At 43.8% G+C, this 27,831-nt stretch overlaps 1 protein-coding gene and 1 non-coding gene across 2 annotated transcripts; both read left to right on the forward strand.

The window, feature by feature from the left end:
- Nucleotides 1-11,822: 11,822 nt before the first annotated feature.
- On the forward strand, nt 11,823-11,895 carry TRNAF-GAA (transfer RNA phenylalanine (anticodon GAA)). The gene has a single exon. It is a non-coding gene; the product is annotated as a tRNA-Phe (tRNA).
- Nucleotides 11,896-16,144: 4,249 nt separating this feature from the next.
- On the forward strand, nt 16,145-16,886 carry LOC110131643 (stathmin-like). Its single transcript, XM_070471140.1, has one exon. It carries the CDS (start codon nt 16,221-16,223, stop codon nt 16,587-16,589), a length of 369 nt encoding a protein of 122 aa, XP_070327241.1. The 5' UTR covers nt 16,145-16,220; the 3' UTR covers nt 16,590-16,886.
- The last annotated feature ends 10,945 nt before the right edge of the window (nt 16,887-27,831 follow it).

The following is a 27,831-nucleotide window of genomic DNA, read 5'->3' on the forward strand; positions in this document are numbered from 1 at the left end:
TTCCCGCATACTTTCCTCTAGGCTTTTCTTCCTTCTGGCGATTCCTGAGTAACATCATTTATACTAAACTGGTAAACGTAGGTAAAGAGTTTCCCTGAGTGAGCCATTCTAGCAAATTCTTGAATTCAAAAGGGGGGTCACAGGAACCTGAGATCTTTATAGCCAATTGGTCAGAGGAACAGGTGATAACCTGGACTTGCAATTAATGTCTGAATAGGGGGCGGTCTTGTGAGACTGAGCCTTTCACCAATGGAACTGCTGAGTGGCAGTTCTATTTTTAATTTTGGGGGGAATCTCCATACTGTTTCCTATAGAGGCTGTGCAGCAAACCAACAAACTCTGGAGAGAGAGTCATCACTCGGTGTCCCATGTTCTCACCTCCTGATCACCTCTGCCCCTCGTTATAATCTGATTTTTGCTCCCATTACCTTACTGAGTCTGTTTGCACTTGACTATCATCACTCATAACCTCTTAACTTAGAATGACCAATGTCTTCCTCGTTCTCGGCAGCACGCAGTCCTATTCATACCCTGATTGTTCAAGAACATTTTTCCTTTGCCTCCAGCAGCATCCCTCAAACCCATTCCACTCACCATTCAGATTCCTCTCTTTTTCTTGCTGCATTCTTATCTGCTGCCTATTCCCTTGATTGTGCTGCTGCCCTGTGGACTGAAGCAAAACAAACAATGTCCTGGCGTCTACTCACTATCCCTAGTTGGGACAACCAAAGAGCCTCCAAACTGCCAAATGTCCCCTAGGGACCAAAAACACCCCGAGTTGAGAAGCACTGCCCCAGGGTGATGTTCCCACCTCCTTACACTCTCCTAGTCACTCCTGTTTCCTTGTCCTCACGATGACCACAATTCCCGTATTTCATTTCCCAGCACCTCTTTGTTTTCATCTGGGTTTTCCAGGCTCAGAGCATCTCTTGCATCCTGGACCTACCCAAATGGAATTCAGAAGATGCCTCAACTTTTATAGCTACACTGTAGAACATCTCCATAGTCCCAAATTGCACTTCCTGCATTCTCGGTCTTGAAAGAAGATGTCCTCAGTGACCTTTTCCAAATCTGGCAAATTTGATGCCGTTGTTGACTCTCACCACCCACGTCTAGTCACTAAATCTTATAGATTCCTCCTTAACCAGCTCTGAGATCTGGCATCTCCTCTTCAGCTTTTACTCATCACCACTGCCTTAGTATTTAGGTGACATCCTCCCCACTGGCTTCCCAGCTTCCAGACCCTGTCCACTCAGATCTTTCCTTCATACTTCCCCAGACTTGTATTTTTATCAATCAAACCAGTCCCTGATGCAGAAAATGTGTTTGGGGTCCCTGTTGCCCAATGCACAAATCTCCAAAGAGTGGCCCATCCCCAGGCTGCCTCCTGCCCTTCAGCTCCATCCACAGCTGCCCTCACACTCGGCCATGCTGGTCTTCTTTGGATGCCTGGCCCTTTCAGGCCCTGTGCCTTGGCACAGTTGTCCATGTGGCCAGAATGCAACTTCCTCTCCATCTGAAGGACTTCTGGTCAACCCTGAAAATCTCATTTAAATGTCAGCCACTCACCAAAGTTGGCCTCACCTGCAGATGGCAAGGTTCTGTCCTCTCTATTACCATCATACATTACTTGGTTGATTCATCTGTTTATAGGTTTGTGTTTGTGTGCCCCGCTAGATCTATGGCTCCTAGTGGTGCAATCGTTTCTGTATTCCATGACCTGGACATGCAGCATCTCTATTCCTTTGTGGACGTTTTAAAGGGGCAGGTTCTTTGTCTCTGTCTCTTTCTAGGTTTCTCTCTGCCTCTCTCTCCACACACACATCCCCACTCCACTCGGAACCCTTTGATTTTTCACACACCCCTGACCACCTAAAGCTCACATTTTCCTTGAACTTTACACTTTAAGAAAGTGGTGAGTCAGTTTTGCATCTTGAGGCTGCTACTGATTTCACTTATGCTTTGTTGTTGTCTAGAAGGACTGCTCTTTAATCCTCACTTCGGTGCTTCACTGTAGAAACTTCTACCTTTGGATAATTCTTTGATCTCTTAGCTTTACTAGCCAGTTTTGCTAATACTGTTGTGTTTATAGCCAAACTCATTATGTTCAAATCAACACACTCCTAAAAAGATGAGTTTTACCCAAGGGCAGAAAATATTCTACTTTCCCAATGGAATCCTTCTATCCTACATGCAGAAAGTAGGCAGGTTCCTTTTCATCATCCTGACTTAATCAGGTCAATTTTGAGGAGCAAAGGAAGCAATTCTAATTCATGATCTCTTTCTTGACTCCAAACTGATGGAAAACCCTCCAGTCAGAAGTCTGGTAACAACAGTTCTGGGACTGTGTTTCCATTGCAGGGGTCATGGATTCCATCCCTGGTCAGGGAGCTAAGATACCATATGCCAAGTGCCAGCCACAAAAAGGAGTCCTATAACAGTTCTGTATTTCGCTTGTCCCCTCCTCTATTGACTTGGAATGAAAACACTGCTAGCAACAGTTGTGAGAATTAGCTCCTATAGGGGTAGAACAGGAAGGAAAGCACACTTTCAGGGTAAAATGCTGAATAAAAATGTATAGATAGAAGAAATTTAAAATAAGAGAGGCCAAATAAGCCTCTTGAGAAGCATCTTCCTATTTCTAGCAAATTTTTAAACTTTGATTAATGGCTCTGGAGCTCAGTCCTTCACATATTTTTCAACAGAATAAACCTAAGTGAAGCAATTTTTCTTTGTCCAGAAAAGCTTCCAAAGTCAAATTATGTTAGCTATTTGAGTGTTACATATCAAGCAAAAATTCTATGTACTACTGCTTAGAAACTACACGTGTCCCTTTACCTAATCAGGTATTCTGCAGGTTTTCCTTTGGCCCTCCTAACTTTCTAAGTAAGTGTGCTACCTCAGACTTACTCTACAAATATTTCAGCTATCAAAAAAAAAAAAAATGAATAAAGTATTACATAGCTAAAATTAAATCAGTTTAAAATTCTCAGGAGTTGAAATTGTGGTTGCAGAAGTTAATGGGCTAATCAAACCATAGTTTTAGATGATGTTTCTGCAATATTCTAATTACTGCAATCTGATTTTCCTTAGTAATTATGAAGGTCAAAACTGAAAGCCTGATTCAAAAAGGAAATTAAAAGTTAAGAATAAAAGACAAGGAAGACATTTTAATCCCCAACATATGTCATGATAAATTATTACGTTGACCTTGTAAAGTTAAAGATTTTGCTGTAAATCACATTGGAGTTGATTACAAGGTATGCAACTGTTTTCCAAGTCTTGAAACAGCATAATTTCACTTAATTGTGCTATTTTTCTTTTTCCAGGAAGGAGATTCACTATACATTAAATAAAAAAAATCATTTCTACATGTTTTTATTTTTATACCTTTGTAAGGCTTTCATGTGTGTAAAAGCGAAGTAGGGGGAAAAATTCTTTGTCAGACCATATGTCCCAATTTGGTGACTCTAAAAATATGTTCCTGAAATATATAGGGCAACTGTCAGCACTAGATGGACTAAGGTGCTACTTAGACTAATCATGTATTTTGGAAAGGGCTTCTCTGTTCTTGCAAAATAGATTTTTAGCTATATTCTGATGCCTAAGATTCCATTAATAAGTTCTTTCATTTTTAGTAAAAAAAAATAGCATTAGAATTTGGAAATTTCTAGGATCTATAAGATATGACTAATATTTATCTTTTTCAAATTTTCACTATGGAAAATGTAAAACATACAGAAAAATTGGGAGATAAATTTTTCCACCTAGAATTCAACAATCATTAACACTTTGCTATTTGATTTTATCTATATATGTGTATTTTTGAGACATAAAAGTAAGGTATAGACATCAGTGATATTTCAACCCTAAATACCTCAGCATAAATCTCCTAAAACCATAGCACTCTCCTGCATAATGACAATACCATTTTCTAATTACCTTTTTATTCTTTTTAAAATATTTATTTATTTATTTGGCTTTAGTTGTAGCACATTGGATCTTTACTCATGGCATGTGGGATCTAGTTCCCTGACCAGGGATCAAACCCCAGGCCTCTTGTGCTGGGCATGCAGAGTCTTAGCCACTGGACCACTGGGGAAGTCCTTCTAATCACTGTTTTTAGTTACTCATCACTGGGGGCTTCCATGAGTATGTGCAATGTACAGGTTAATAAACAAAATGTTGTTTTTCTCTTGTTAATCTACCTTTTGTCAGAAAAATCTACAGGACTCCATCTAGGAAACCCAAAATGAATAGAAGGAAAACAGATTTTTTCCTCTATATCCCCCAAATTCCATTTTCTAACTACTCTTTTTTTCTTTTTAAAATATTTATTTATTTATTTGGCTTTAATTGTAGCCACAAAAGTCCACATGTTACTTTTGGTTACATCCTTTTATTAATAGTCTCATATAGAACTCTATCCCCATCTTTTTGATGTTTTGTTTTTTCATAACACTGGTATCTTGAAGACAGCAAACCAGAAGTCTTAAGAGAATGTCTTATTCTCCGGATTTGTCTAGTTATTTTTTCATGTATTGTCTTATTTATTTCTCCATTTTCTGAATTTCTTATAAACTGGAAGTTAGGTCTACCTAGAGACATGGGTAGTTTCAGGTCAAACATTTTTCGGCAAGAAGGCTTCATAGACCATCCATGGGATCACAAAGCGTCGGGCACGACTGAGCAACTGAACTGAACTGAACTTCATAGGTGATGCCTAGGCACAGTTATATTGCAGGATTAGGAGGCCCATAAAAACGGGCTGAAGGTCTTCTATTTACACTGAGGTATAAACGATTCCTAGCAGGTCCTTTTCTGAGTCCAGAGTTTCATCAGAGGAATGTGAATTGAAAGTAATTAGGCCTCAAGATTCTTAGATCAACATCAGCATAAACTTTGCTCCTGTGCTTGGGGAAATGAGCCAGGTTCGTGTAAACAGCAAGATTCCTTGCTAAGGTCAAGAAGACCGCTTGCCTCTAAACCTAACATCCCCAGAGTGCATGTGGACCACAGATTTAAATCAACCGCCATATTTCAGAAAAGCTGGTCTAATACAGGGACAGACATTGTGCAGTGTGACCACCCTGGCCTGGGGCTCAGAACTGAGTTCTGGTCCCAGCTCTGTCACCAAACGACTGTATGACTTGGGGAATCATTAACCTCTGGGGCTTTTATTGACTCACTCATAAAGTAGAGGCCACTGTCCCAGCTGATCAATGTGAGACCACCTGCAAATATTACACAAACACCAGTGTGATTGCATGTCAGTGTTTACTTCTCACGGAGACAGGAAAAAACACTTTGATTTTAAGCCTCCCATTCCTTATAGGGCAGCGGGGAAGCCTCAGCCATTCCCAAGTTGAAGCATTCTCCTTTTTTCAACCACCCAATTATCAAGAGGGCAATAAATTAACCATCTGAACACTTCTGCCTGTGATATGATGATGGCTTCCTTCCTACCCCTCGAGGAAGCTCTGGATACCAGACCATCTATTGGAAAACGCATGGAGCTGCAGCCCTTTCTGAACCCTATGCAGCCTTCGGTGGCTGGAGAAAACTGAGTGTAATGTTCTCCAACTGCTAATGATGGGAAGGTGCTGGATAGCTGAGTGGGAGAGTCTGGGATCAGGGCCCTGCTTACTGTCCCTGTAACCTGAAACAAGTGAAAACGTTAGTGGCTCAGTCATGTCTCACTCTTCGAGATCCCGTGGACCGCGGCCCTCCAGGCTCCTCTGTCCATGGGATTCTCCGGGCAAGAATACTGGAGTGGGTAGCCATTCCCTTCTCCAGGGGATCTTCCTGACCCAGGGATCCCTGATCTCTTGCATTGCAGGCAGATCTTTACCTTCTGAGTCACCGAGGAGCGCCCTGGACACCTGCCCTGACAGCGCCCCCTGCAGGACAGAGGGGACCACGTTCCAGGAGGCTTCTGCCTCCGCTGCAGGTCCTGAGCAGAGCAGGCAGCAAAGCTAGCTCTGCAGTCCGTCTCACCCCATCTCTCCAGCCAAAAACCTCCTCCAGAGGAACTCTGGCCTGTGTGTGCAAGGAGGACAGGGAGGAAGGGGAGAGAAGCACTGACTCGTCGCCAAGAGTCCCGAGGAAAAGCGAGGTGGGTCAGGAAGCGGCCAGTGGAGGGACATGGAGTTGGGGGTGTAAGGATACAACAGACAGCGCTAGAGTGGTGGATGGAAGCAGAGGACAGAGTCAAGAGTGCTGGGCGCCTGGGAGGCTGGAGACGCATCAGGACCAAAAGCACAGGTGCTTCTGTGTCCTTTTCCGAGCCTCTGGTCACTTTACACTGCCTTGTGCGTCCTCAGTTTCCCTCGTGGCTCAGATGGTAAAGCATCTGCCTGCCATTCAGGAGATCTGGGTCCGATCCCCGGCCTGCGAAGATCCCTTGAAGAAGGGAATGGCAACCTACTCCAGTATTCTGCCTAGAGAATACCATAGACGGAGGAGCCTGGTCTGCTACCCTCCATGACTGGGCAACAAACACTTTCCCTTTGTGCATCTTCAGTGGGGCAAAGGAAGAGACAGATTTATTTCTTGTTTCTGGCTTTTTTAACTAACAAGGGATTTAGGAAAGTCCTGACTTAACTTTGTTCTGCCTTATTTCTTTGGGTGAATAACCAGGTCTTCCTCCTTAATCGTTGAATAGGGTGGAGTAGGTAGATGGAGCAGGGGCGCAGGTGGGAGGCTGGCCCAGTTCATCAAGAAAGGAGACAAGACAAGCCGACAATTATTTAAAGCATGGCCAAGCCTCTGAAACTCAAGCTCTGGAGTCCAAGTTTTCTGGCCTTTAAGGCATTGTGCAAAATCCACATGGCTGGTTAAGTGTTTGCTTGATGGATGTGGGAGGATTAGATTAGAACATAGAAAAAGCTCAGTTGGTTGTTCTTAAGTATAATTTACTTAATTGTTTCTGGCCTTGTAAGTATACCCCAAGGCTTAATATTGATGTCTGTGATTCAACAAAAACAAAAAAACCAATAAGGTCTTTATAGACTTGTGGTTTAATGGCTTTAAATAAATTAACTTCTTTTGGATCAATTCAGCATACTGATGATATTTGCAATCTACTAACTTTTTTATACTTCTCCCCTAAATTACAACTTTAATATATAAGTTTTGGAGAAATCACTTTCTATCCTTCAAGAAAAAAAATTCTTTCCACATACAGAGAATTTCAAAAGGTATAGAGATGCCCATTAAAAAAAAGCATATATAAGAAAAGCTGAGCCCTAACCCCAGACTCCAGATTCAGATTTAGACTCATGCCAATTTTTCACTGAAATGGGGTCTTTAAAAAAAAAAATTAAGAGCATTTGGTAGAAGCTGTAGAATATGCTTTGTGGATCAGTAGTCAGTTCTGCACCAAATTAACTGTGTAACTGGCACGAACTGAACTGTTCTCTTCCAGTTCATATTGAAGCCTAGCTGCCATTGAGACTGTATTTGGAGAGGGAACTTTTAGGAGGTACTACAGGTTAAGGAGGTCCTAAAAGTAGGGACCTAACCAGATAGGATTAGTGGCTTTAGAAGAAGAGGAAGACAATGAGACAGAGATAGAAGAAGGCACAAAGAGAGACAGAGAGAGAGAGAGCTCCATGAACATGCACCAAGGAAAGTCCATGTGAGCACACAGTGAGAAGACAGCCATCTGCAAGCCAGGAAGAGTGCTTTCAAGAGGAACCTACTCTGCTATCACCTTGATCTTGGACTTCCCAGCCTCCAAACCTTGAGAAAATAAATTTCTGCTGTTAAAGTGCCTCACTCCACCCTCCCAACGTCTATGGCACTTTGTTCTGGCAGCCCAGGCCAACTAAGACGGTATCCTTAGGCAAGCTGTCTATAGCATCTCTGGGTCTCTGTTTCCTGATATGTAAATTTGTGGATCAGGCTAAATAAACCCCATGATCTCTGCCATATCTAGCATTACCATGATTCTAATGGAAATTTTCTGGCTCCAGAAGAGCAGCAATCTTAAAAATTCTTTTTAATTCTGAGTTTCCAATTTCCATAAAAGTTACAAAATGGTACAGAGAAGTCCCAAGTATCTTTTACCCATGTTCACCAACTTTCAATATTTTCCCCTATTTACATTTTCATATTCTCTCTCTGCGTCTCTGTCTCTGTGTATTTGCCCACACATCATTATTTTATTTTTTTGAACCATTTGAGGGTAAGCTGCAGCTATGATATTTCTTTATACCTGAGTCCTTTGGTATGTATTTCCTAAAGCAAGGATATTTTCTCACCTAGCTATGGTTTTTTAACATTGACATGACACTTTTATGTAATCTACAGCCCATGTTCTAATTTCTTTAATTGCTATACTACTATCCTTAAAGCATTTTCCCTCCTGAATAGAAACCAGTCCGGCATCACATATTACATTCAGCTGTCATGTTTCTGTTGCCTCCTTCCATCTGAAACAGTGGCCCAGCTCTTCTTTGCTTTCATCACCTTAACAGTTCTGAAGAATATAGGTCAGTCATCTACTTGATTGCCTTTATACTGCGATTTGTTTAATGTCGCTTCATAATTCCATTCAGGTTATGCATCCCTGACTGGAAGGAGAATGGCAAGCTGTGTCCTTTTGAAGGACTCACATTAGAAGGCACATGATGTTAAAGTGTCCTTCACTGGTGAGGTTCATCTTGAAGACCAGATCAAGGAATTGTCCAGTTTCCCTACTGTATACTTTCTATTTCCCCTTTGCAACTATTAAGGAATCTACCAAGAGACACGTTGAGACCATGCCATGATCTTGCTCACTGAAAACTTTCCCTGAAGACATAGCATCCACTGATGATTCTTGATCCAACCAGTCTTTACTATCATGCTTGGAAAACGGCGATTTTCAATGCCACCCCTCCATCCATGTTTTTCAGTCAAAAGTGAAAGTGAAGTCGCTCAGTCATGTCCGACTCTTTGTTACCCCATGGACTATAGCCTGCAGGCTTCTCCGTCCATGGGATTTTCCAGGCAAGAGTTGGTTGCCACTTCCTTCTCCAGGGGATCTTCCTGACCCAGGGATCAAACCTAGGCCTCAGGGACCAAACCCAGGTCTTCCACCTTGCAGGCAGACGCTTTACCCTCTGAGCCATTTTTCAGTCATTGCAAATTATTTACATGTTGGCCAGAACCCTCAATCTCATTCTCTCTGCATTATTATTATTATTTTTTTTAGTTCTACCAGTTTATTGCTACCAACCCATCTCCCTCCACCCTCGTGCACACATGCTCAGTCATGTAATCCCATGGACTTCAGCCCGCCAGACTCCTCTGTCCATGGATTTTTCCAGGCAAGAATACTGGAGTGGGTTGCCATTTCCTTCTCCATCTCTCTGCATTATTATACTCATGGATTCTTATTTTATTCAAGGCGTAAATAATCTATCACCTTCCTTATTTATTGTGAAGCATAGATTTCCCCAGAATCGGCCAGTAAGAGCCCCTTCAAACTGGCTCTTATGTCCTTTTGATATACTCCCTTCTTTCTAACATTTTTGAGAAATGTTGACTAAAATCAGACGCAAATAAAAATAAGTGCTACTGTTTTGGACTGTGAGGTCCCAGGAGCAAAGTTAAGGACAGATTATCAATCGATAGTTGCTCAAAAATCTATTAGATGCTATAACTATATACAACATATTCTTTTCAGTTTTGTTATTCTTAGATCTTCTCGTTAGTTCCCATAATTAGTCTTCATGGTTATCATAGGTAATTAGACTGGAGTTGGCCAGAATCCTTGGACTAATTTGGGAGACAAGACTGCAGCCAAAGCTTCTTTTCAACATGGAGTCCTTTCAGTGATTTAGATGCCAACTTCTTTATCATCAGTTCCTTCTGACTGTGAACATGTCCATAGACTTTTCCCTTCACTTTAGCAGTTGGCATTTGGTCTCTGCAGAAGCCTGATGGTTCTTCTAGCTTCTATAATCTTGAGAACAAAGCAGATTTTTCTCCCAAACTTAGTAGTAATATTCATTCAACACTGCTATCAACATCAGGGCACTAAGCTAGAGGCTTCCAAACCTCCTCTGTATATAATGCTCCTCCTGTCTCCGTAAATTTTTCCAATGCCCCCAGACCAAAAGAAATACCAAACAGTTCCTTTCATGAAGTACTCAGGCCCAAACAATTTATTAAGTATTTGTGTCTAACATCTTTGTAACTGTTTGGAAAAAATGGTGACACATAAATTGAAAACAAGGTATATATATATATATATTTTTCCTTCATAACAAAGTTTTTTTTTTTCTTTTTTTATGTAAGCCATCTCCTGCCATAAAGAAAGAAACTGAAGGTCAGCATAAACGTCATCACTAGATACAAGAAGGTGAGCTTAAGGTCCCTAATACACACTTTTCTGGTCCATGTGTGCCGAATAATGGTCGAAATCAGTGCTGTGGTCTCCACTGGGTAGTGGTCCAGATTCTTTTCATTCATCTTTAGGGCCAGTTGGAAGTGTATTCACATGAGGGTATGGAATAGGGTATGTTTACCATCTCCCCAGGGAAAGGACTTGGACCTGATGCAAAGATAGGGGTAGGTGATGAACTCCGACTTTTTCCTCATCCCTACACCCACTCCAAATCCCATTAAAACTTACCTGTCAGTTTCCTAGTCACCCAGGTTCAAGCGTTCTCTACAGTCTTTGGAGGAGAATGTGAAAGATAGCCACATTCATGACATTCAAGAAAAACCCTCTTTCCCCACCTCTTTATGTTTGACCTTCGCAAGGAAGCTGCTCTAAATTTTTCCTTCTTCCACTCCAAGCTCTCCTAAGCCTACACAGAACTCTATCCATCCCCAAGCTCGCTTTCGTCTCTTCCCTTCCTTAATCAATGACTTCTGATAAATCCCAAGCTCTTCTGTTTGGATTTACAACAAAGGAACACAGAAAGCGACCTTAGAGATGGCTATCACTCCCTATATTCAGATATTTTTTTCTTTCATATTCGTATGCATACATACATCTATCCCTCAACATTGACTGTGAAGCTTCCACTTAAGTGGGTAAAACGGCGGTGGTAATCAACCCCGCCTTTGGAGAATTACAATTTAATTGGAGAGGGGAAAAAAGCAAAACAAAACACACAGGGCATTTGGGCGGTGCAGAACGTCTGTGCTTGACACGTAGCTGGTGCTTCAGAAACATTTAGTATTGATATTGGGTGACCGTGGTCAATGAGCTCGCCAAGCTTTTAAGATGTACCTGGCTGATTCCGTGCAGCGTGGTGGCAGGTAAACGCAGCGGGGCGAGGACTCGGGATCGCGGAGACTGCAGCCCTGCCTCCATGGCCTGGTTCATTTCATGTCTATACCAATAGTGAAAAGTGTGCGCTCACAGCTCGAAGGGGCTACTCCTAGTGCAGGGGGCTTGCCAAAGGGACTACCCTCCATCGGGACCGCTGGAACCAGCTGTGGGCGGACTGAGCCCGCGTGCCGAGGAGCCGCGGAGCCCTGGGGGCGGGGGGCGCGCAGCCATCGCTGCTTTTGACCCCGCTGCGCCCGGCTGCGGGCCAGCCCGACCCCCTAATCCTGCAGCCGAGACACCGGCTCATTCACGGTGCCGGCTGGCGACGATTAAACCAGGGGTTCGGATTATACTGGAAAAAGTTAAGGAACGTATACTTAGCTGTTAGTCATGGCTCATAAAAACGCAGACTTCTAGGTATAGCCATTAAAAAAAGAATACCACTTAATTTGACAAGGAAGAGACACTTTTTAGTGATTACTGGGAAAAGACGGAAGAAGCCAACGCCAGGAGTTCAGTGATAGTTTACTCTGAGGGCGACAAAAAGGGCGCCGAAATAGCTCAGTTGGGAGAGCGTTAGACTGAAGATCTAAAGGTCCCTGGTTCGATCCCGGGTTTCGGCAGAGTCTTTCTTTTTTTAACCCGGCCATTCGAATTTCGTAAATTCCCTTGTGTAGAGTAGCCTGGCTCATTAATTCCGGCCCAGGTAAAGCCTGAGACTTGAAGGGCGAGAGAGAACTGAGAAGAGCCGTTCTGGGGAAGCCCTAGGTGGCTTCTCTTCCCGGCCACTTCCGGAGCGTGTCCTGGTCTGGCGGCGGAGGCGCTGGTGCGCGTGCGCAATGCGGCGCGTGAGGGCTGCAGCCTCCCTGCTCCCTCGGAGAGCCGGAAGTGCCGCGATCCGGTGACCGCAGCGCCCCCGGGTGGTGAGAGGCGGATGCGCGCTGGTCGCCGTGAGAAAAGAGTAGATCTTTCCGCCGGGGCGGGGGCGCGGCCAAAAGGTAAAGCTCGTCCTAAATTTCATCGGCGCGCGTGCGCGCGTGCTAAGCTGCTTCAGTCGTGTCCGACTGTGTGCGACCCTGTGGAGTGTAGCCCGTCAGGCTCTTCTGTCCGTGGGATTCTCCAGGCAAGAATACTGGAGTGGGTTGCTGTGCCCTTCTCCAAATTTCATCCGCAAAGCTTCCCAATTTGAAAAGTAAAATCCCTACTGTTGAGTCAAATGGCCTTCCTCTGATCTTGCCTAGGGAGGGAACAGGACGGCTGGGTATTTCTGGTGAAAACGCACCGAACGCGGATCTGGGATGCCACGGTCAGGGTTACTTGTCCAATAGGTAAAAGCGTGGCAGCTTTACATCTCCGTGAAATTAATCAGTTCTATGTCGCAACAACTTATTTACAGTCTAGATCAGAAGTTCGCAAAGTGGTCCCAGGGCTAGCAGCCAAAACTTCACTTGGGAACTACGTAGAGATGCAAGTTGTCGGCCGCGCTTGACACCTAACTGAATGGGAAACTGGGGTGGGCCCGTCGCTAGCTCTTTTAACATGCCTTCAGGGGATATAAGAATCGAGGGTTCGATCCCTGGGTCAGGAAGATCCGCTGGAGAAGGGCATAGCAACCCACTCCAGCATTCTTGCCTGGCGAATCCCCATGGACAGCGGAGCCTGGCGGGCTACAGTCCATGGGGTCCCGAAGAGTCTGAAACGATTGAAGCAACCCAGCACAGGGGATTCTGAAGCAACTGAGGTTTGAGAGCCGCTTATCTAGATAACTCCTTTCAGTTTTTAAAACAGCCCTTTCCTAAGACTGTTTTTGTGGACAGCCTTTTCCCTTGTGCTGTCTTTTCCCCTGCAACTTTGAAATAAAGCTTTGACATCTGCTCAGAATTAATTTTTCTGAGAATTTTTGCTTTAATGGTGAATATGTGTGTTGGTGGTGGGATGTGCTGGGAGCATGGACCCTGGTCTGTGGGACCCACCCCAAGGCTAATGTAGGTGCTTCTGAGTAAAGAAAAGGAGCCTGCGGGCCTGATATATATTGTGCGGGCTCCTGGGAGCTGAGCCAGGATCTGAAGGTAGAAGTTGTAAGGATGCAGATTTAATTGAAGAAAGAAGAAATTTCAGTCTATTGTGAAGTGACGTGAAAGTCACCCAGTCGTGTCTGACTCTTTGTGACCCCATGGACTGTATGGTCCATGGAATTCTCCAGGCCAGAATACTGGAGTGGGTAGCCTTTCCCTTCTCCAGGGGATCTTCCCAACCCAGGGATCGAACCCAGGTCTCCTGCATAGCAGGCAAATTCTTTACCAGCTGAGCCACAAGAGAAGCCCTCAGTCTATTGGAGTCATAAAAGGGATGGTGCATTTTAGCGAGGTGATGAGTTGCTGGTCAACAGATGAAAAACAGTCACTTGTGGGACCTATGCATGAAGTCTTGCATATATTCTGCTTCTCTTGGGTTGAAAGGGAAGGCAACTCACATTATGAAATCTTGTGTGCACTCAGGTTGTTATTTCACTCATTGATTGAACACCGATTATATACCTCCCTCTATGTGATCCTTATAACTACCCTGTGAAGTTGCTTATTATTATCTTCATTTTACACATAACAGTCGTAGGAGTGAAAGGATTAAGCATATGTCAGGTGTCTACATCCTAAATGTTATTAAAAGTGAACAGATGTTGGGATGTTTGGGTGCATAAAAGTAAGATTAGTTTCAGTGAAAGTCACTCAGTCAAATCTGACTCTTTGTGATCCCATGGACTGGGACTTTTCCAGGCCAGAATACTGGAGTGGGTAGCCATTCCCTTCTCCAGGGGATCTTCCCAACCCAGGGTTTGAACCCAGGTCTCCTGCAGTGCAGGCAGATTCTTGACCATCTGAGCCACCAGGGACACCCAGGGAAGAACAGTTGCAGGAATAAACTAAAAGCTTTGCTGGTTAATCAGGAATGGCTCTCTGGACAAGTAGGTCTTGATTGGGCCCTCAGAGGAAAGTTTCTTGGTTAGGGAAACCCCGAACTGGAGTCCACCCAGACACCCACCTGTTCAAATGGGAGGAGAACGGTGTGGATGGCAGGCGGTGACAGTGACTTCGTTTCAGGCAGCCTGAGGCCCGCTTACCTTGTGGGCAGAGATAACAAGGAGCACAGACGTTTGTATGGGAGATGGGCTTGAGGCACACACTGGGTTCGAAGTCTGAAGAGGTGTTGGAGGTAATTTTAAAGATCGGATTGGCTTTCTTCAGTGATTCAGGAACCAGGCAGAGTTCCTGCTAGGAAATAAAAAAGGGTCCTAGGAGCTGTTCAGAAGGCAGAAGGAGGGACAGGAAGTTATTCTAGCAGAATCTGATTGTTTCAGGCAAGGCCACCTTCCTTTGGGAGGGCCAACGGGGGTCTATCAGACGAATTGAGGGCTTCCCTTGTTGGTTCAGCTGATAAAGAATCTGCCTGCAATGCGGGAGACCTGGGTTCGATCCCTGCGTTGAGAAGATCCCCTGGAGAGGGGAAAGGCTACCCACTCCAGTATTCTGACCTGGAGACATGACTGAGTGATTTTCACTTCACTTTACCTCTGTTGGAGATGGAGAATTTCCCTCCTACCCCTCCTGAGTTCTTGTGGCTGGACTAATAGTAAAATTGACCCAAGAGAGCTTAACAAGAGAAAAAGAGACAAGTTTTAATACATGATTATGGAAGTCCCAGAGAAATGAAACCTAAGAAATGGACAAAGCGGGCAGCTTTTTTAGTCTTTAGACGAAGAAACAATTTGTGAGGAATTGATAGGGTGAAGAAACTAAGGCTTTGGGTACTTAATTAGTGAAGAATCTAAGCAGAGTTTGGGTTTGGGGTGGTAAATTGAAACAGAAACCAGGTTTGTTCATATAGGCTTCTGGGCTGAATTCCCCCTCTCTGGTGATAAGGGTGTCCTTTATGTCCAGATGCAGGGAGAGCACCATTCACAGGGGAGATTTTTTTCCTGCTTTCAGGGAGATATCAGAGGGTTCAGGGTCCCTCTAGCATTGGCCATTTAAAAAAATTAATTATTTTTGACTCCACTGGATCTTTGTTGCTGTGCATGGGCTTTCTCTAGTTGTGGAGATCAGGGGCTGCTCTCTAGTTGCGATGTGTGGACTTCTTATTGTGGCTTCTCTTGGCTCACGGGGCTTAGTTGCTTCTTGGCATGTGGCATCTTCCTGGACCAGGGATTGAACCCATGTCCCCTGCTTTGGCAGGCAGATTCTTAACCACTGGACCACCAGGGAAATTCCCAGGCCATTTCTTAAGTAGCTGTGATTCAAAATAATCAATATGCCATTGAGATACATTTTTGGGGTGACCTACCCTGGGCACTGGCACCTCACTAGTGCTGACCAGCTAATGCCAGACTGACTGGAAGATGACATTCCTGGGAGAGGAGGAAGCTGCCATTTGGTTAGGTATTAATTCTTCATCCCAGTACTAACCAGGTCCAACCCTGCTTAGATTCCAAGATCAGATGAGATGGGGTGCATCCAGGGTGGTTTAGCCATAGACAAGTTAGGTATTAAGTCTCAGTTTGATGACCTTGGGCTTAGCATAAGTGGCTACATTTTGGGCCTGATAGCTAATTTTTTTTTTTTTTTTGCTTTTATATTACATTTTTATTTTGCAAGAAAATAAAGCATGCAACTTAAAAATAAAATTCAAATATTAAGCAATTCATCAATATATTTCAGCCTACTGCATACAGAAACTATGATAGCTCATTTTTTTTTTTTTTTAAACAAGGGAAAAGTTAAGAGGATGTTTTGGGCAGGCCTCCCCTGGATCTGTTTTCCTAAAAGGTTTTGCTGACTTTGTGGGAAGCAAGAATGATTAGGGAGAGTGTGGCCAGGCAGCTCGGACTAAGCAGAGTTTTCCTTGCCAGTGAATCGTGTAGAGTACGCTGCCAGTCTCTTGTCTTCTCTTCACCATGGCTTCTTCTGATATCCAGGTGAAGGAACTGGAGAAGCGTGCCTCAGGCCAGGCTTTTGAGCTGATTCTCAGCCCTCAATCAAAAGAATCTGTCCCAGAACTTCCCCTTTCCCCTCCTAAGAAGAAGGATCTTTCCCTGGAGGAAATTCAGAAGAAATTAGAAGCTGCAGAAGAAAGACCCAAGTCCCATGAAGCTGAGGTCTTGAAGCAGCTTGCTGAGAAACGGGAGCACGAGAAAGAAGTGCTTCAGAAAGCGATAGAGGAGAACAACTTCAGTAAAATGGCGGAAGAGAAGCTGACCCACAAGATGGAAGCCAACAAAGAGAACCGGGAGGCACAAATGGCTGCCAAACTGGAGCGTTTGTGAGAGAAGGACAAGCACATTGAAGAAGTGCGGAAGAGCAAAGAATCCAAAGACCCTGCTGATGAGACTGAAGCTGACTAATTTGATCTGAGAACTGACTTTCTCCCCCTCCCCTTCCTAAATATCCAAAGACTGTACTGGCCAGTGTCATTTTACTTTTGCCCTCCTGACAAATATTCTAGAAGCTGATCTAGGACTGTATAGGTAGATCCAGACGGTATGATGTTGTTCTAGGGGCTAAAGGGGAGAAACGAAAAGTGTTTTACTCTTTTTCTAAAGTGTTGAAGTCTTTCTAATGTAGCTATTTTTCTTGTTGCATCTTTTCTACCTCAGTACACCTGGTGTGCTGGGTTAATAGCTAGTACTGTATTGGCTCCGTGAAAACATGTCTGTGAAAAGAGTATGTAGTGGCTTCTTTCAAATTGTTAGATGCTGATTATCTGTTCACTTTTAAATCCCAATTCTGTCCCAATCTTACAGACGCTACTGTACTTAAATGGTTAATAAAGCTGCACAGTGCTGTTAAAAAAAAAAGAATGATTAGGAAGAAGGTAGGCAGCTTTTTAAAAAATTAAATATGTGTTTTATTAAAAATAACTATGTATGTGTATATTTTTATTTTAAAAATATTACACATGTATACATATACATATTGGAGTTTCTCAGGTGGAGCTAGTGGTAAAGAATCTGCCTGCCAATGCAGGAGACCCAGGTTCAATCCCTGAATGGGGAAGATCCCCTGAAGTAGGAAATGGCAACCCACTCCAGCATTCTTGCCTGGAAAATTCCATGGGCAGAGGAACCTGGTGGGCCACAGTCCATGGGGCCACAAAGAGTCACACAACTGAATGACTGAGCATGCACACATGTACATGTATCTTCATACCATGTAATTTTTTAACCTTAATATGTAAAGTCTAAAGATGTAATCTGATCATTTTTATTGCCTTTCACTGCCATGTGACCTGCTCTAATAGATGTCAAACACCATCAGTTTCCAGTGGTGAAGGCTGAGAAATACTGAACATGCGTTGTCTCCTAGGGACCCTCTGATGCCAGGCATCTCCTGGCTCTTGATAACAGATCAGAGGTGGTGTGTAGCTCTTTATAAATTGAGAGGGTTGTAAAGGGTGAAAGTGAAGTGTGGAGTCAGCCATTATTCCAGAAGAGAAATGCTCTCAATGGAAAGAACACCATCACATTAAAGATTTATAAGACTTAATGCTCAGCCCAGGTCTTTATTGTCAGCAGAAAGGTTGTGAATATCTCCTCTTGCTTCAAGGCCTTTATCTTGGGTGGCCAGGGGGAAGGCTTTTTCTCCTGTTTCCTTGGTGAACTTTTGGAAAAAAACCTGGGACCTCTGGGTCATCTGATAAATTTCTAAGGTGACATGCAAGCATTGCTAAGTGACTATCTCTTAATTATCCCAGATGCTATATTCATTTTAGGTCAGAACTAGGATATAATGAAACTATTACAATTGTTACACACAATATAAAACTAGATGAGCATTTAATAATTCATTGCGGCTTTTTGTGTAATCAATGTGTACATGCCTTAATGCCCATTTTATTAGTCTTAGGTCCTATTTCTATTCATTTAAATGTAGAGTGGTTTATAGTTTAGTTTCATGTGATAGTATTTGTCCATCTCAGACTTATCTAATGTTGAAATCTGATGTTGGTCAGAAATTCAACTCCTTTGGGATGACCCTGAGGGATGGGATGGGGAGGGAGGTGGGAGGGAGGGTCAGGATAGGGAACACATGTACACCCATGGCTGATTCATGTGAATGTATGGCAAAACCCACCACAATATTGTAAAGTAATTAACCTCCAATTAAAAGGAAAAAAAAAAAAAGAAAAAAATTTAAAAAAAAGAAAGAATTACAACTCCTGCTGGAATTTGCCTTCAGTTCTGGGAGTACATGAATCCTACACAATCATCCTTAATAGGTGATGTTGAAAGGACTGCTTTGTTTAAGGGTAGCTCACTTATCTAACTGGAAATCTTGGAGGGTTGTTTGCAGAGTAATGTTTGGGAGAGGGCCAGCAGACAGCCTGGGGAATGAAGCAGGACAGTCTGATGAGGGGCAAGGCTCTTCATAACAGATGCCCAGTTCTCATGTGAGTTCAAAAAAATTGAAAATTTCATATAATGAGTGGTCTTAAAGCAGGGGTGTGCACATATTTGATTATTACTATCTAAATATATTCTACAGTGCATTGGGGGCAACCCTGCCATTACATACACCACTGGCCTTCTAGTCCAGAGAAGCAAAGAATGACCAGAGTTGCCATTTCCAGAGTGCTGTCCATGTGCCAGGCATTCTGAGACACAAGCTCAAATCCTGGCTTGGGAAGAGCCCCTGGAGAAGGAAATGGCAATCTACTCCAGTATTCTTGCCTGGAAAATCCCATGGACAGAGAAGCCTGGCGGGCTACAAATCCATGGGGTCACAAAAGAGTTGGACACCATTTAGCCACTAAACAACAACAAATGGTAGATAAGACTAGTTAGTAAAGTTTATTACATAGGTTTTTCAGGTGCCATTGGTGGGCTGAGTAGGGTGTATAGTTGTCTCTGGGGATTAACTTCTGTCCTCTCTGGTAGAGAGGGAAGGGGGAACATCCTTACAAGTTTAAGTCCTGTTTTTAAGCAAATGAGGGAGGTCAGAGCTTTGCTTGTATCTGCATCTTCTCTTCTCATTTGCCTTTAGCGCAAAATAATAATCTGCCAAAGTGGCATATTTGGGGTGGCATATTCTGCTACCCTTGAGGCAGAATCTGCTACCCTTCAAAAATCTCTCCTGAGATGTGATTTCTTCTTTGTTTTTGTTGCCACTGGTAGTTCAGGAAGGAAGAGGGTGGAGTAGAGTGAGGTGTGGACGTTGCTGGCAGAGAGCGTAAAAAGTGTGGTGGTCTCAGAGGGATGGATCCTGTTGTCTCTTAATCTTATGTGTGTCTAGAAGCAATACCAGTATACCAGTATACTTGCCTCAGAATTTTAAAAAGCACTTTGCATCTTAAGATAGACCAAGACAGCCCCCCAGGGGAGCCCTCTGTCTGGTTAGAGTCCCCATAATAAATGAAACTATGAGCCTTTCCTGAAAGAAGATAATTTCATTCACAACCGTCTCAATGTTGTTATCTGAAGACAGGTAGTAACCTTTATAGATAAAAATACTGTGACAAAATCACTTCTTCCTACCATGAACAAATGAACTATAAATTTGATAACATAGCTCATTTTATGTATAGATGTGGCTTGTTGGATTTTTTTTTGGATTTATTTAAGGGTTTCTTGTTTGTTTTGTTTTCTTTTTAAGCCAGTCAAAAAAACCCACATTATTTATTTATTCATTATTTGGCTGCACCGTGCCTTAGTTGCGGCATGTGGGATCAAGTTCCCTGACCAGAGATGGAACCTAACCCTGCATTGGGAGGGCAGAGTCTCAGCCACTGGACCACTAGGGAAGTCCCAAAGCCAGTCTTTTTAAAACTTGGATTGCCTTATCTAACTTCTTAGCGAGTAAACTACTTTTTTCCTTCTAAATGCTTTTCTCAGAGCAAATGTCTCCTTAAAGATGGACTCAGTGTTAGAAAAGTTAAAAAAAAAATTCAATAGAGTTTCAGGCAAATTGAAACGGGTTTAGCTGCTCCTCAGCATGTGGGATCTACCTGGACCTGGGAATTGATCCCATGTCTTCTGCATTGATAGACAGATTCTTTATCACTGAGCCACCTGGGAAACCCCTGAGCTGAAACCCCTGAAACATTTAAACCACATTTAGTATCCCATAAAGTATTGGAGATAATCTCACCCAATAGCAATGATGTTTACATTCCCTAATTGGATTGAATGCTAAGGGATTTTAATACTAAATCCATAAACTATATCTACATTTGAACGATCTGACCTCTTCTGCTAGGAATAATTATTAACAGAAAAGTTTGGTTTTGTTCCTTTTTTAACAAAATGAAGGCCTGATTTATTGACTACGTTTAGCTGTTGAGAAGGCAGGAACGAAATACTGGTAGAGGGTGCATAGAAACATCTCCCTTGTGAGCATTTTCTTATGTCAGGATGGCAAACTGCTCCTAGAAAAATGTAGTCAGGTGCCTGTTTAATCTAATTCTGTTAGTGTCTCCTCAATCAGTGTCCATCTTTCAAGTTCTCTCTCAGGTTTTGCCTCTTCATGAAGCCTATCCCCCATAAATTAAGCTGCAATGGATTGCTCCCATTTTTGGTCGCTATGCAGTCTGCACTCTGCACTCTGCACTGGGCGTGTGATTCTGTCCCATCTTGAGAGTCTCCGTGTTCTAGTGGGAAAATGTGAGTATTATTGAGGAGTGGTCTCTGAAAGAAGTCATCTGACCGGGAATGGCTGGAAGGATGTGAGCTGATTCCCTGAGAGGCTGGAGGAGTGCTGGGCTCGAAGAAGGAAAGGAAAAGGGCAAAGACAACAGAAAAAAAACCTGGCAGGCTGGAGGGGTGGGGTGGGGGTGTTGGTCGTGTCCAACTTTATGTGACTCCCATGGACTGTAGGCTCCTCTGTCCACGGAAGTTCTGCTGTAGGGGATGTCAAATCCTCTCCCTAGCGGAAGTGGGGTGGAGAGACAGACGTTGGGACGGCTGATCTCGCCCCTAAAAGCGGGGAACCCTTAGAAGAGGGTTGTTATCTCAGACCTTGAGAGAAACTTCAGGAGAGCCAGAAAGCAGCTCTGTGGATACATGTGGTGGGAGCTGTCTGGGCCTGAGCTCTGACTCCACCTATTGGCTGTGAAATGTTCATAGGTTCTGGAACCCTTCTCAGTTTCGGCTGGCTCACCTGTAAAATAGAAGGAAAAATACTTATTATATAGGGCTCATGAGAAAATTAAATGAAATGATCCAGGAAGTGCTCCTGTGGGCACAGAGTTAGCGCTCAGTTGGCGCCCCCTGCTAGCCGCTGTCTTCCTTCAGGAATGGGTTCAAGCGTCAGTCCTGCCGGTTTCCCCGGGAAATCTTTGGGGTTTTTCCACGTGGTACTTCCCGCACCTTATCTGTTTATCCATCTAGATAATATTTCCTGACTGGCTGCTATCATTTCCTTAAGATGTCCATCCATGTGCAAAGCAGAGAGCACGCAGTAGGTGCTCAGTGCAGATTTATCCAATGAATGAGTCCATTTCCCTTTTCATCCTCCTGGCAGCGGTGATGGTGGCTCAGCAGTATATTATAGCCTCTGGCTGTACTTGTTTTTATTTTGTTCTCTAACAAGAGAGCAAACTCTTTTGAAGGTCTGGGCCAAGATTCCTATTCCTTTTCTTTCTTTTTTTTTCCCTTCAATGTTTATTTGCTTATTAATTATTTGGCTGTTCTGGGTCTTAGTTGCAGCTCGTGGGGTCCTTGCTGTTCCTTGTGGCATAAGGGATCTTTAGTTTCATCACGCAGGACCTAGTTCCTTGACCAGGGATGGAACCCAGGCCCCCTGCATTGGGAGCATGGAGTCTTAGTCACTAGACCACCTGGGAAGTCCCCCTATTGTTTTTCTGTGCCTTAGGTCACCCAGCCTTGTGTCAGAAACATTCTAGGTTCTCAAGAAATGCTTCTTGACATCTATTGATTTGACAGTGGGTAACTCTTTCAGGAAGACTAGGAAGGGTTTGTGGTTGATTTAAAATTATGGATGCATTTTAGTGTTTTCCTTTGGTTTATGTGTTAAATATTTTTTCACTTGTATTATTTTAGGAAAGGAAGAAAAAGAAACCTTCTTCAGAATTCCATGGATGGAGGGGCCTGGAGGGCTGTGGTCCATGGGATCGCAAAGAGTTACGAGTGAGCAACTAACACTTAACCTTCTTCAACATAGGAAAGCAAGAAACTGGGCCTCTGTGTTAGTGTCCAGAAAGAGAATGGGGTTGTCTTGGCCTCACAGACAAGTTGAGGCATTTTGGGACCAGGATCTGCTGGGGCACTAACCTGCATTAATGTAGGTCACAAACCTGTGAGGGAGGGTCACAGTCACACATTACATGGTTGCCGTTCAATAAATGTATTAACAACAACAGTAACTTTCCATCTTTCAAGTTCTTTAAGATATACTGACTGCTATTTTTAAATGGAAGATTTACATAGTTTTCTAGATAAATAGAAAACTACATAAATTTTCATCAACAGAGGATGAGATGGTTGGATGGCATCACTGACTCAATGGACATGAGTCTGAAAAAACCCCAGGAGTTGGTGAAGGACAGGGAAGCCTGGCAGGCTGTAGTCCATGGGGTCACAGAGAGTCGGACACGACTGAGTGACTGAACAACCACTAGATAAACAGGTTTTAGAAGACCTTCCAGATGTAATGGAGATTAAGAGCTAAATAAAGGTTTTGTGACCCAAGAAATATAAAGAGAGCAAATAATCCAGCACAATAGAAACATGTCTTAATAATGAAAACATTTTGCTTAATCTGCTAATGACTAGCTCATTCATTCTTGCCCCTTATGAGGCTTTGCAGGTGTTGGCCTTCAGTAGAAGTGCTGGGGAGGTCCCCTTTGAAAAGCAGCTCCTGGACGTCACAGACCCTGGCAGCTCCCAGGACTTGATCCTGTCCAGTGTCAATGTGAAATCATTTGGTCCAGGCCTTCTGGTACTTGGCTATTTTCAGGATTAGACCTGTCAGCCTTGGATCCTAGACATTATATCCACCATTGTATCTGCCTTGTAGCTGCCGTTGGTCCTTGGTAGCCGCCATATTTCTGTGCACATACTTTGACCTGCTGGGCCTTAAATAAAGGGCACACTTTCTATAGCTGTAGAAGGATTTTGTGTTACTTACTAGCTTCTGAGCTTGTTCTTAATACCGTTTTGGAAGCATAGCCCAACTTTTCCCAGGTTGAGAGTTATATTGTTTCTAGGTAACACCTCTTTAGGCTGTCGAGCTGAATTGACTTCAGTTTTCCATAGAGGCTCTGTGCTCTATGGAAGGTATTTTCCATTGAAGAGGGCAATCTAAGCTAGCCTGTGCCATCTTAAAGTACTGATATGTTATTAGCACTTATTTACAGTTTGCCTGGGCTTCTCTGGTGGTGCAGATGGTAAAGAATCCACCTGCAATGCGGGAAATGTGGGTTTGATTCCTGGGTTAGGAAGATCCCCTGGAGGAGGGCATGGCAACCCACTCCAGTATTCTTGTCTGGAGAATTCCATGGACAGAGGAGCCTGGAAGGCTTGAGTTCATGGGGTCTCAAAGAGTTGGACATGACTATGTGACTAACACACACACACACACACACACACACACACACACACACACACACAATTCGCCCTGCCAAAACAACCTGTGGGTACAGATAGGGTCATGGTATTGGTAATAACTCAAAGTTTTTACCCCAATTCAAAGTCTTCTGCCCCAACTATTTACTGAAGAACTCAGCAATCAGAAAGAATCTTGCCTACCTGCCTGGGGGTGTTTCATATATTTTCAGAAAAAAAAATCTTGGATTGCTGGACACCACCATTGGAACTCTGGTCTACCAGGCTTCTCTCATCTCCTGCTTGGCCTCATGGGTTCTGCCATGGTTCCATGGGGCCCTGACATGGATACATTTGTGTTGTCAGGGTGCTGAGCATTTCTATGTTCTGTGGGGGAGACCTGCCTATGGATTCCAGTTCTGCTAGTGCTGTGGTATAAAATAACCCCCTGGGAGTAGAATGGAAGTGCGCCATCATCTCACATTTAGGACTGGGCTGGACCCCTCAATGGCAGGGATTACTGACACCCAGAATGATGGGCCTTGTTCAGAACACCAGCTGGATGCTATTAAATCCTGACTGTGAGTTGCGGTCTGACACAGTAGTTCAGAGCATGAATTCTGGTGCCAGGCTCTAGTCTGGCTTTGACATCTGGCTTTGCCACTGACCCTGTGGGAATCATTATATCTCAGTTTCCTCACCTTAAAATGGGGATGATAATAGTATTTCCCTAAAAGGATTGTTGTGATCATTTAATTGCTAATGTATGTAACAGATATATACATGCATGCATGCATGCTAAATCGCTTCAGTTGTGTCCAACTCTATGTGACCCTATGGACAGCAGCCCACCAGGCTCCTCTGTCCACAGGATTCTCTAGGCAAGAGTACTGCAGTGGGTCACCATTTCCTTCTCTAGATATATACATGACCATGTGTAAAATAGATAGCTAGTGGGAAGTTGTTGTATAACACGGACAGCTCACCCTAGTGTTCTGTGATGACTTAGAGGGGTGAGGTGTGGGGGTGGGAAGGAGGTTCAAGAGACAGGGGCTTTGTGTATACTTATGACTGATTTACATTGTTGTATGGCAGAAACTTGAACTCCGGGAGTTGGCAATGGACAGGGAGGCCTGGTGTGCTGCAGTCCATAGGGTTGCAAAGAGTTGGACATGACTGAGAGACTGAACTGAACTGAACTGGCACAAACTGGCACAACTATCCCCCAATTAAAAACAACATAAAAAAAATAACATCATCCTCCAATTAAAAATATAAAAAAAAAAAACCCAGAAGCTAGCACATGAAAAGATCAAAAATGGTATTTGCTATATGACTATGTCAAATATTTGTAGTATAAAAATATTTTCATCTTTTTTTGTAGTTTATTTATTTTTTAATTGAAGGATAATTGCTTTACTGAATTTTGTGGTTTTCTGTCAAACATCAACAAGAATCAGCCATAGGTACACCCGTGTACCTGTGTCCCCTCCCTCCCACCTCCCTCTCCATCCCTCCCCTCTAGATTGTTACAGAGCCCCTGTTTGAGTTCCCTGAGCCTCACAGGGAATTCCCTGTGAATTTGTGATAGCCAAATTCCCATTGGCTATCTATTTTACATATCATAATGTAAGTCTCCATGTTACTCTCTCCACACATCTCACCCTCTCCATCTTCCTGCTGCCCACCGTCCCCCACCCTCGTTGTCCACAAGTCTGTTCTCTATGTCTGTTTCTCCACTGCTGCCCTGAAAATAATTTCATCAGTACCATCTTTCTAGATTCTATATATATGCATCAGTATACTATATTTATATTTCTCTTTCTGACTTACTTCACTCTGTACAATAAGCTCTAGATTCATCCACCTCATTAAAACTGACAAATGCCTTCCTTTTTATGGCTGAGTGATATTCTCTCATCTTCTCGATAATTTAGTACAGAGAGACAAATGGGATGAATTTATTAAAAGGAAAGGTATTTTTCATGTTCTCAGCCATTTGGAGGTCTCTGAAGTTGTGTTTAACATAACACACTTCACTTTGGCACCACCTCCTGCAAGGGTGAAGGGAACGCTTCCTCCCCTGGCAATGAGGCTGGAGTGACAGAGGTAGGTCTCCCTGTGACGGGAGGGAGGGTCTAGGGTGAGATGGGAAGTAATGGCGAAAACTGAGGAAAGGAACCTGTGTTAGTTCTCTGGGGCTGTCCCACCAACATCCCCCAATCCTGGGGACTATCGTCTTACGGTTCTGAAGGCTAAAAGTCCAAGATCATGGTGTAGGCAGCGCTGGCTCTCTCTCAGGGCTCTGAGGGTGAACGTGTTCAGTGCCTCTTGCCTTGTTTTTGTGGTTTGCTGGCGCCTTTCTGTGTAGAAGCAGTACCTTGATCTCTGTCATCTTCACGCAGGGTTCTCCCTGTTGTGTGTCTCTGTCCAAACATCCCCTTTTTATAAGGACACCAGTCATACTGGGTGAGGGCCCACTTGAATGACCTCATTTTTATTTAACTGTTACATCTTCCCAGGCGGCTCAGTGGGAAAGAATCCTCCTGTGATTCAGGAGACACGTGTTCAATCCCTGGATCGGGAAGATCTCCTGGAGAAGGGAATGGCAACTCACTCCAGTGTTCTTGCCTGGAAATTCCCATGGACAGAGGAGCCTGGAGGGCTACAGGCTATGGGGTCACAAACAATTGGACACGACTTAGCGACTAAACAACAAACAACAAAAGATTACATCTACAGCAACCCTATTTCCAAACAGGATCACATTCTGAGATACTTGGGTTAGGACTTTATTTTTGGGGAATACAACTCAACCCTTAACGAAACCCAGCTGGCATTTTCTGAAAACAGCCACTGAAGATGAACCAAGAGAAGATTCTATTATTTCTTTGGTAGGGAGAAAGGAACCAGCTCTGCCCAGGAGCTTAAATTGGAGCAGAATCTTCCTTTTTTCATGGAAGGTGATAGGACCATGTAGCCAGCAGAGTGATGCTGGCTAAGGTTGTCTTATCCCACCTCAGTGCCCAGGAATCTGAGCCCATGTGTCTGAGGGTCCCAGGGCCACTGGTGAATGGCCCTGATGAGCGTCTGAGCTGACCCAGGATGGTTGAGAGCTGGTGGAAGCTGATAGCTGGCCCCAGTCCTGGATTCCCTGCAGCCTCACACCCTCTCCTGTGGAGCAGACAGAAGCCATACCCGTCGTGGCTCGCTGGCATCCCAGCATGCTTTGTGCAGTGATGCTTTTCCTTGCTGAGCCTTCTGAAGATGCTGCCGCCCACTGAACTTCCAGGGCCTCTAAGGAGCTTCCAGGGCCTCCAAGGGGGGTGGTTGTGACGATGGAACCTTTAACAAAGGAACTGTTGTTTTGCTTCCTCAAGGAATTGGCCAGCCCTTGTAGAAGTGGTAATATTAATACATTCACTTTGAAGTGGGAAAGCTAAGATCCTCCACTCCTGGCTATGTGGTCACAGGTGACTGCACTTGGGGGACAAATAGAGGTCACGGACAAGATCTTGTATTTCCTCTCTGCTCCCTCCAAGGTGCAAAACATGTATCCTGGGCTAGGGACCTTTACATACCCCTCACCATGGGGCAGGTTGACCAGTTGACTGTAGCTCAGCCTTAATCAGGAAAAATAGGGACTTTGTTCAGAAGGTCTGAGTTGAGTCCCAGCTCTGCCAGTGACTGTGTGGCAATGTACTCTTTCCTAAGATGTCTAATTTCTTTGCACTCATCTATGAAACGTAAGATAATGCCTGCAACCCAGGATTGTTGTGAGCTGCAGATAAAATCGCTCATGTGCAAATGAAATTGCGTGTGTTGACATACCCTACCAGCTAGAAAGCACCTCTATATAGGTGATGGTTGGCACTGTGTGTTATTATGCTTTTATTATTTAGCACTGAATTTACAATGGGTCTATCAAGGAATAATAGCAATGGATAAGCAAAATGTCATATATCCATGCAACAGTATTCTTCAGCCATAAAAAGAAATAAGTCCTGAT

Source organism: Odocoileus virginianus, chromosome 8, assembly GCF_023699985.2.
Source record: "Odocoileus virginianus isolate 20LAN1187 ecotype Illinois chromosome 8, Ovbor_1.2, whole genome shotgun sequence".
Lineage (NCBI taxonomy): Eukaryota > Metazoa > Chordata > Mammalia > Artiodactyla > Cervidae > Odocoileus > Odocoileus virginianus.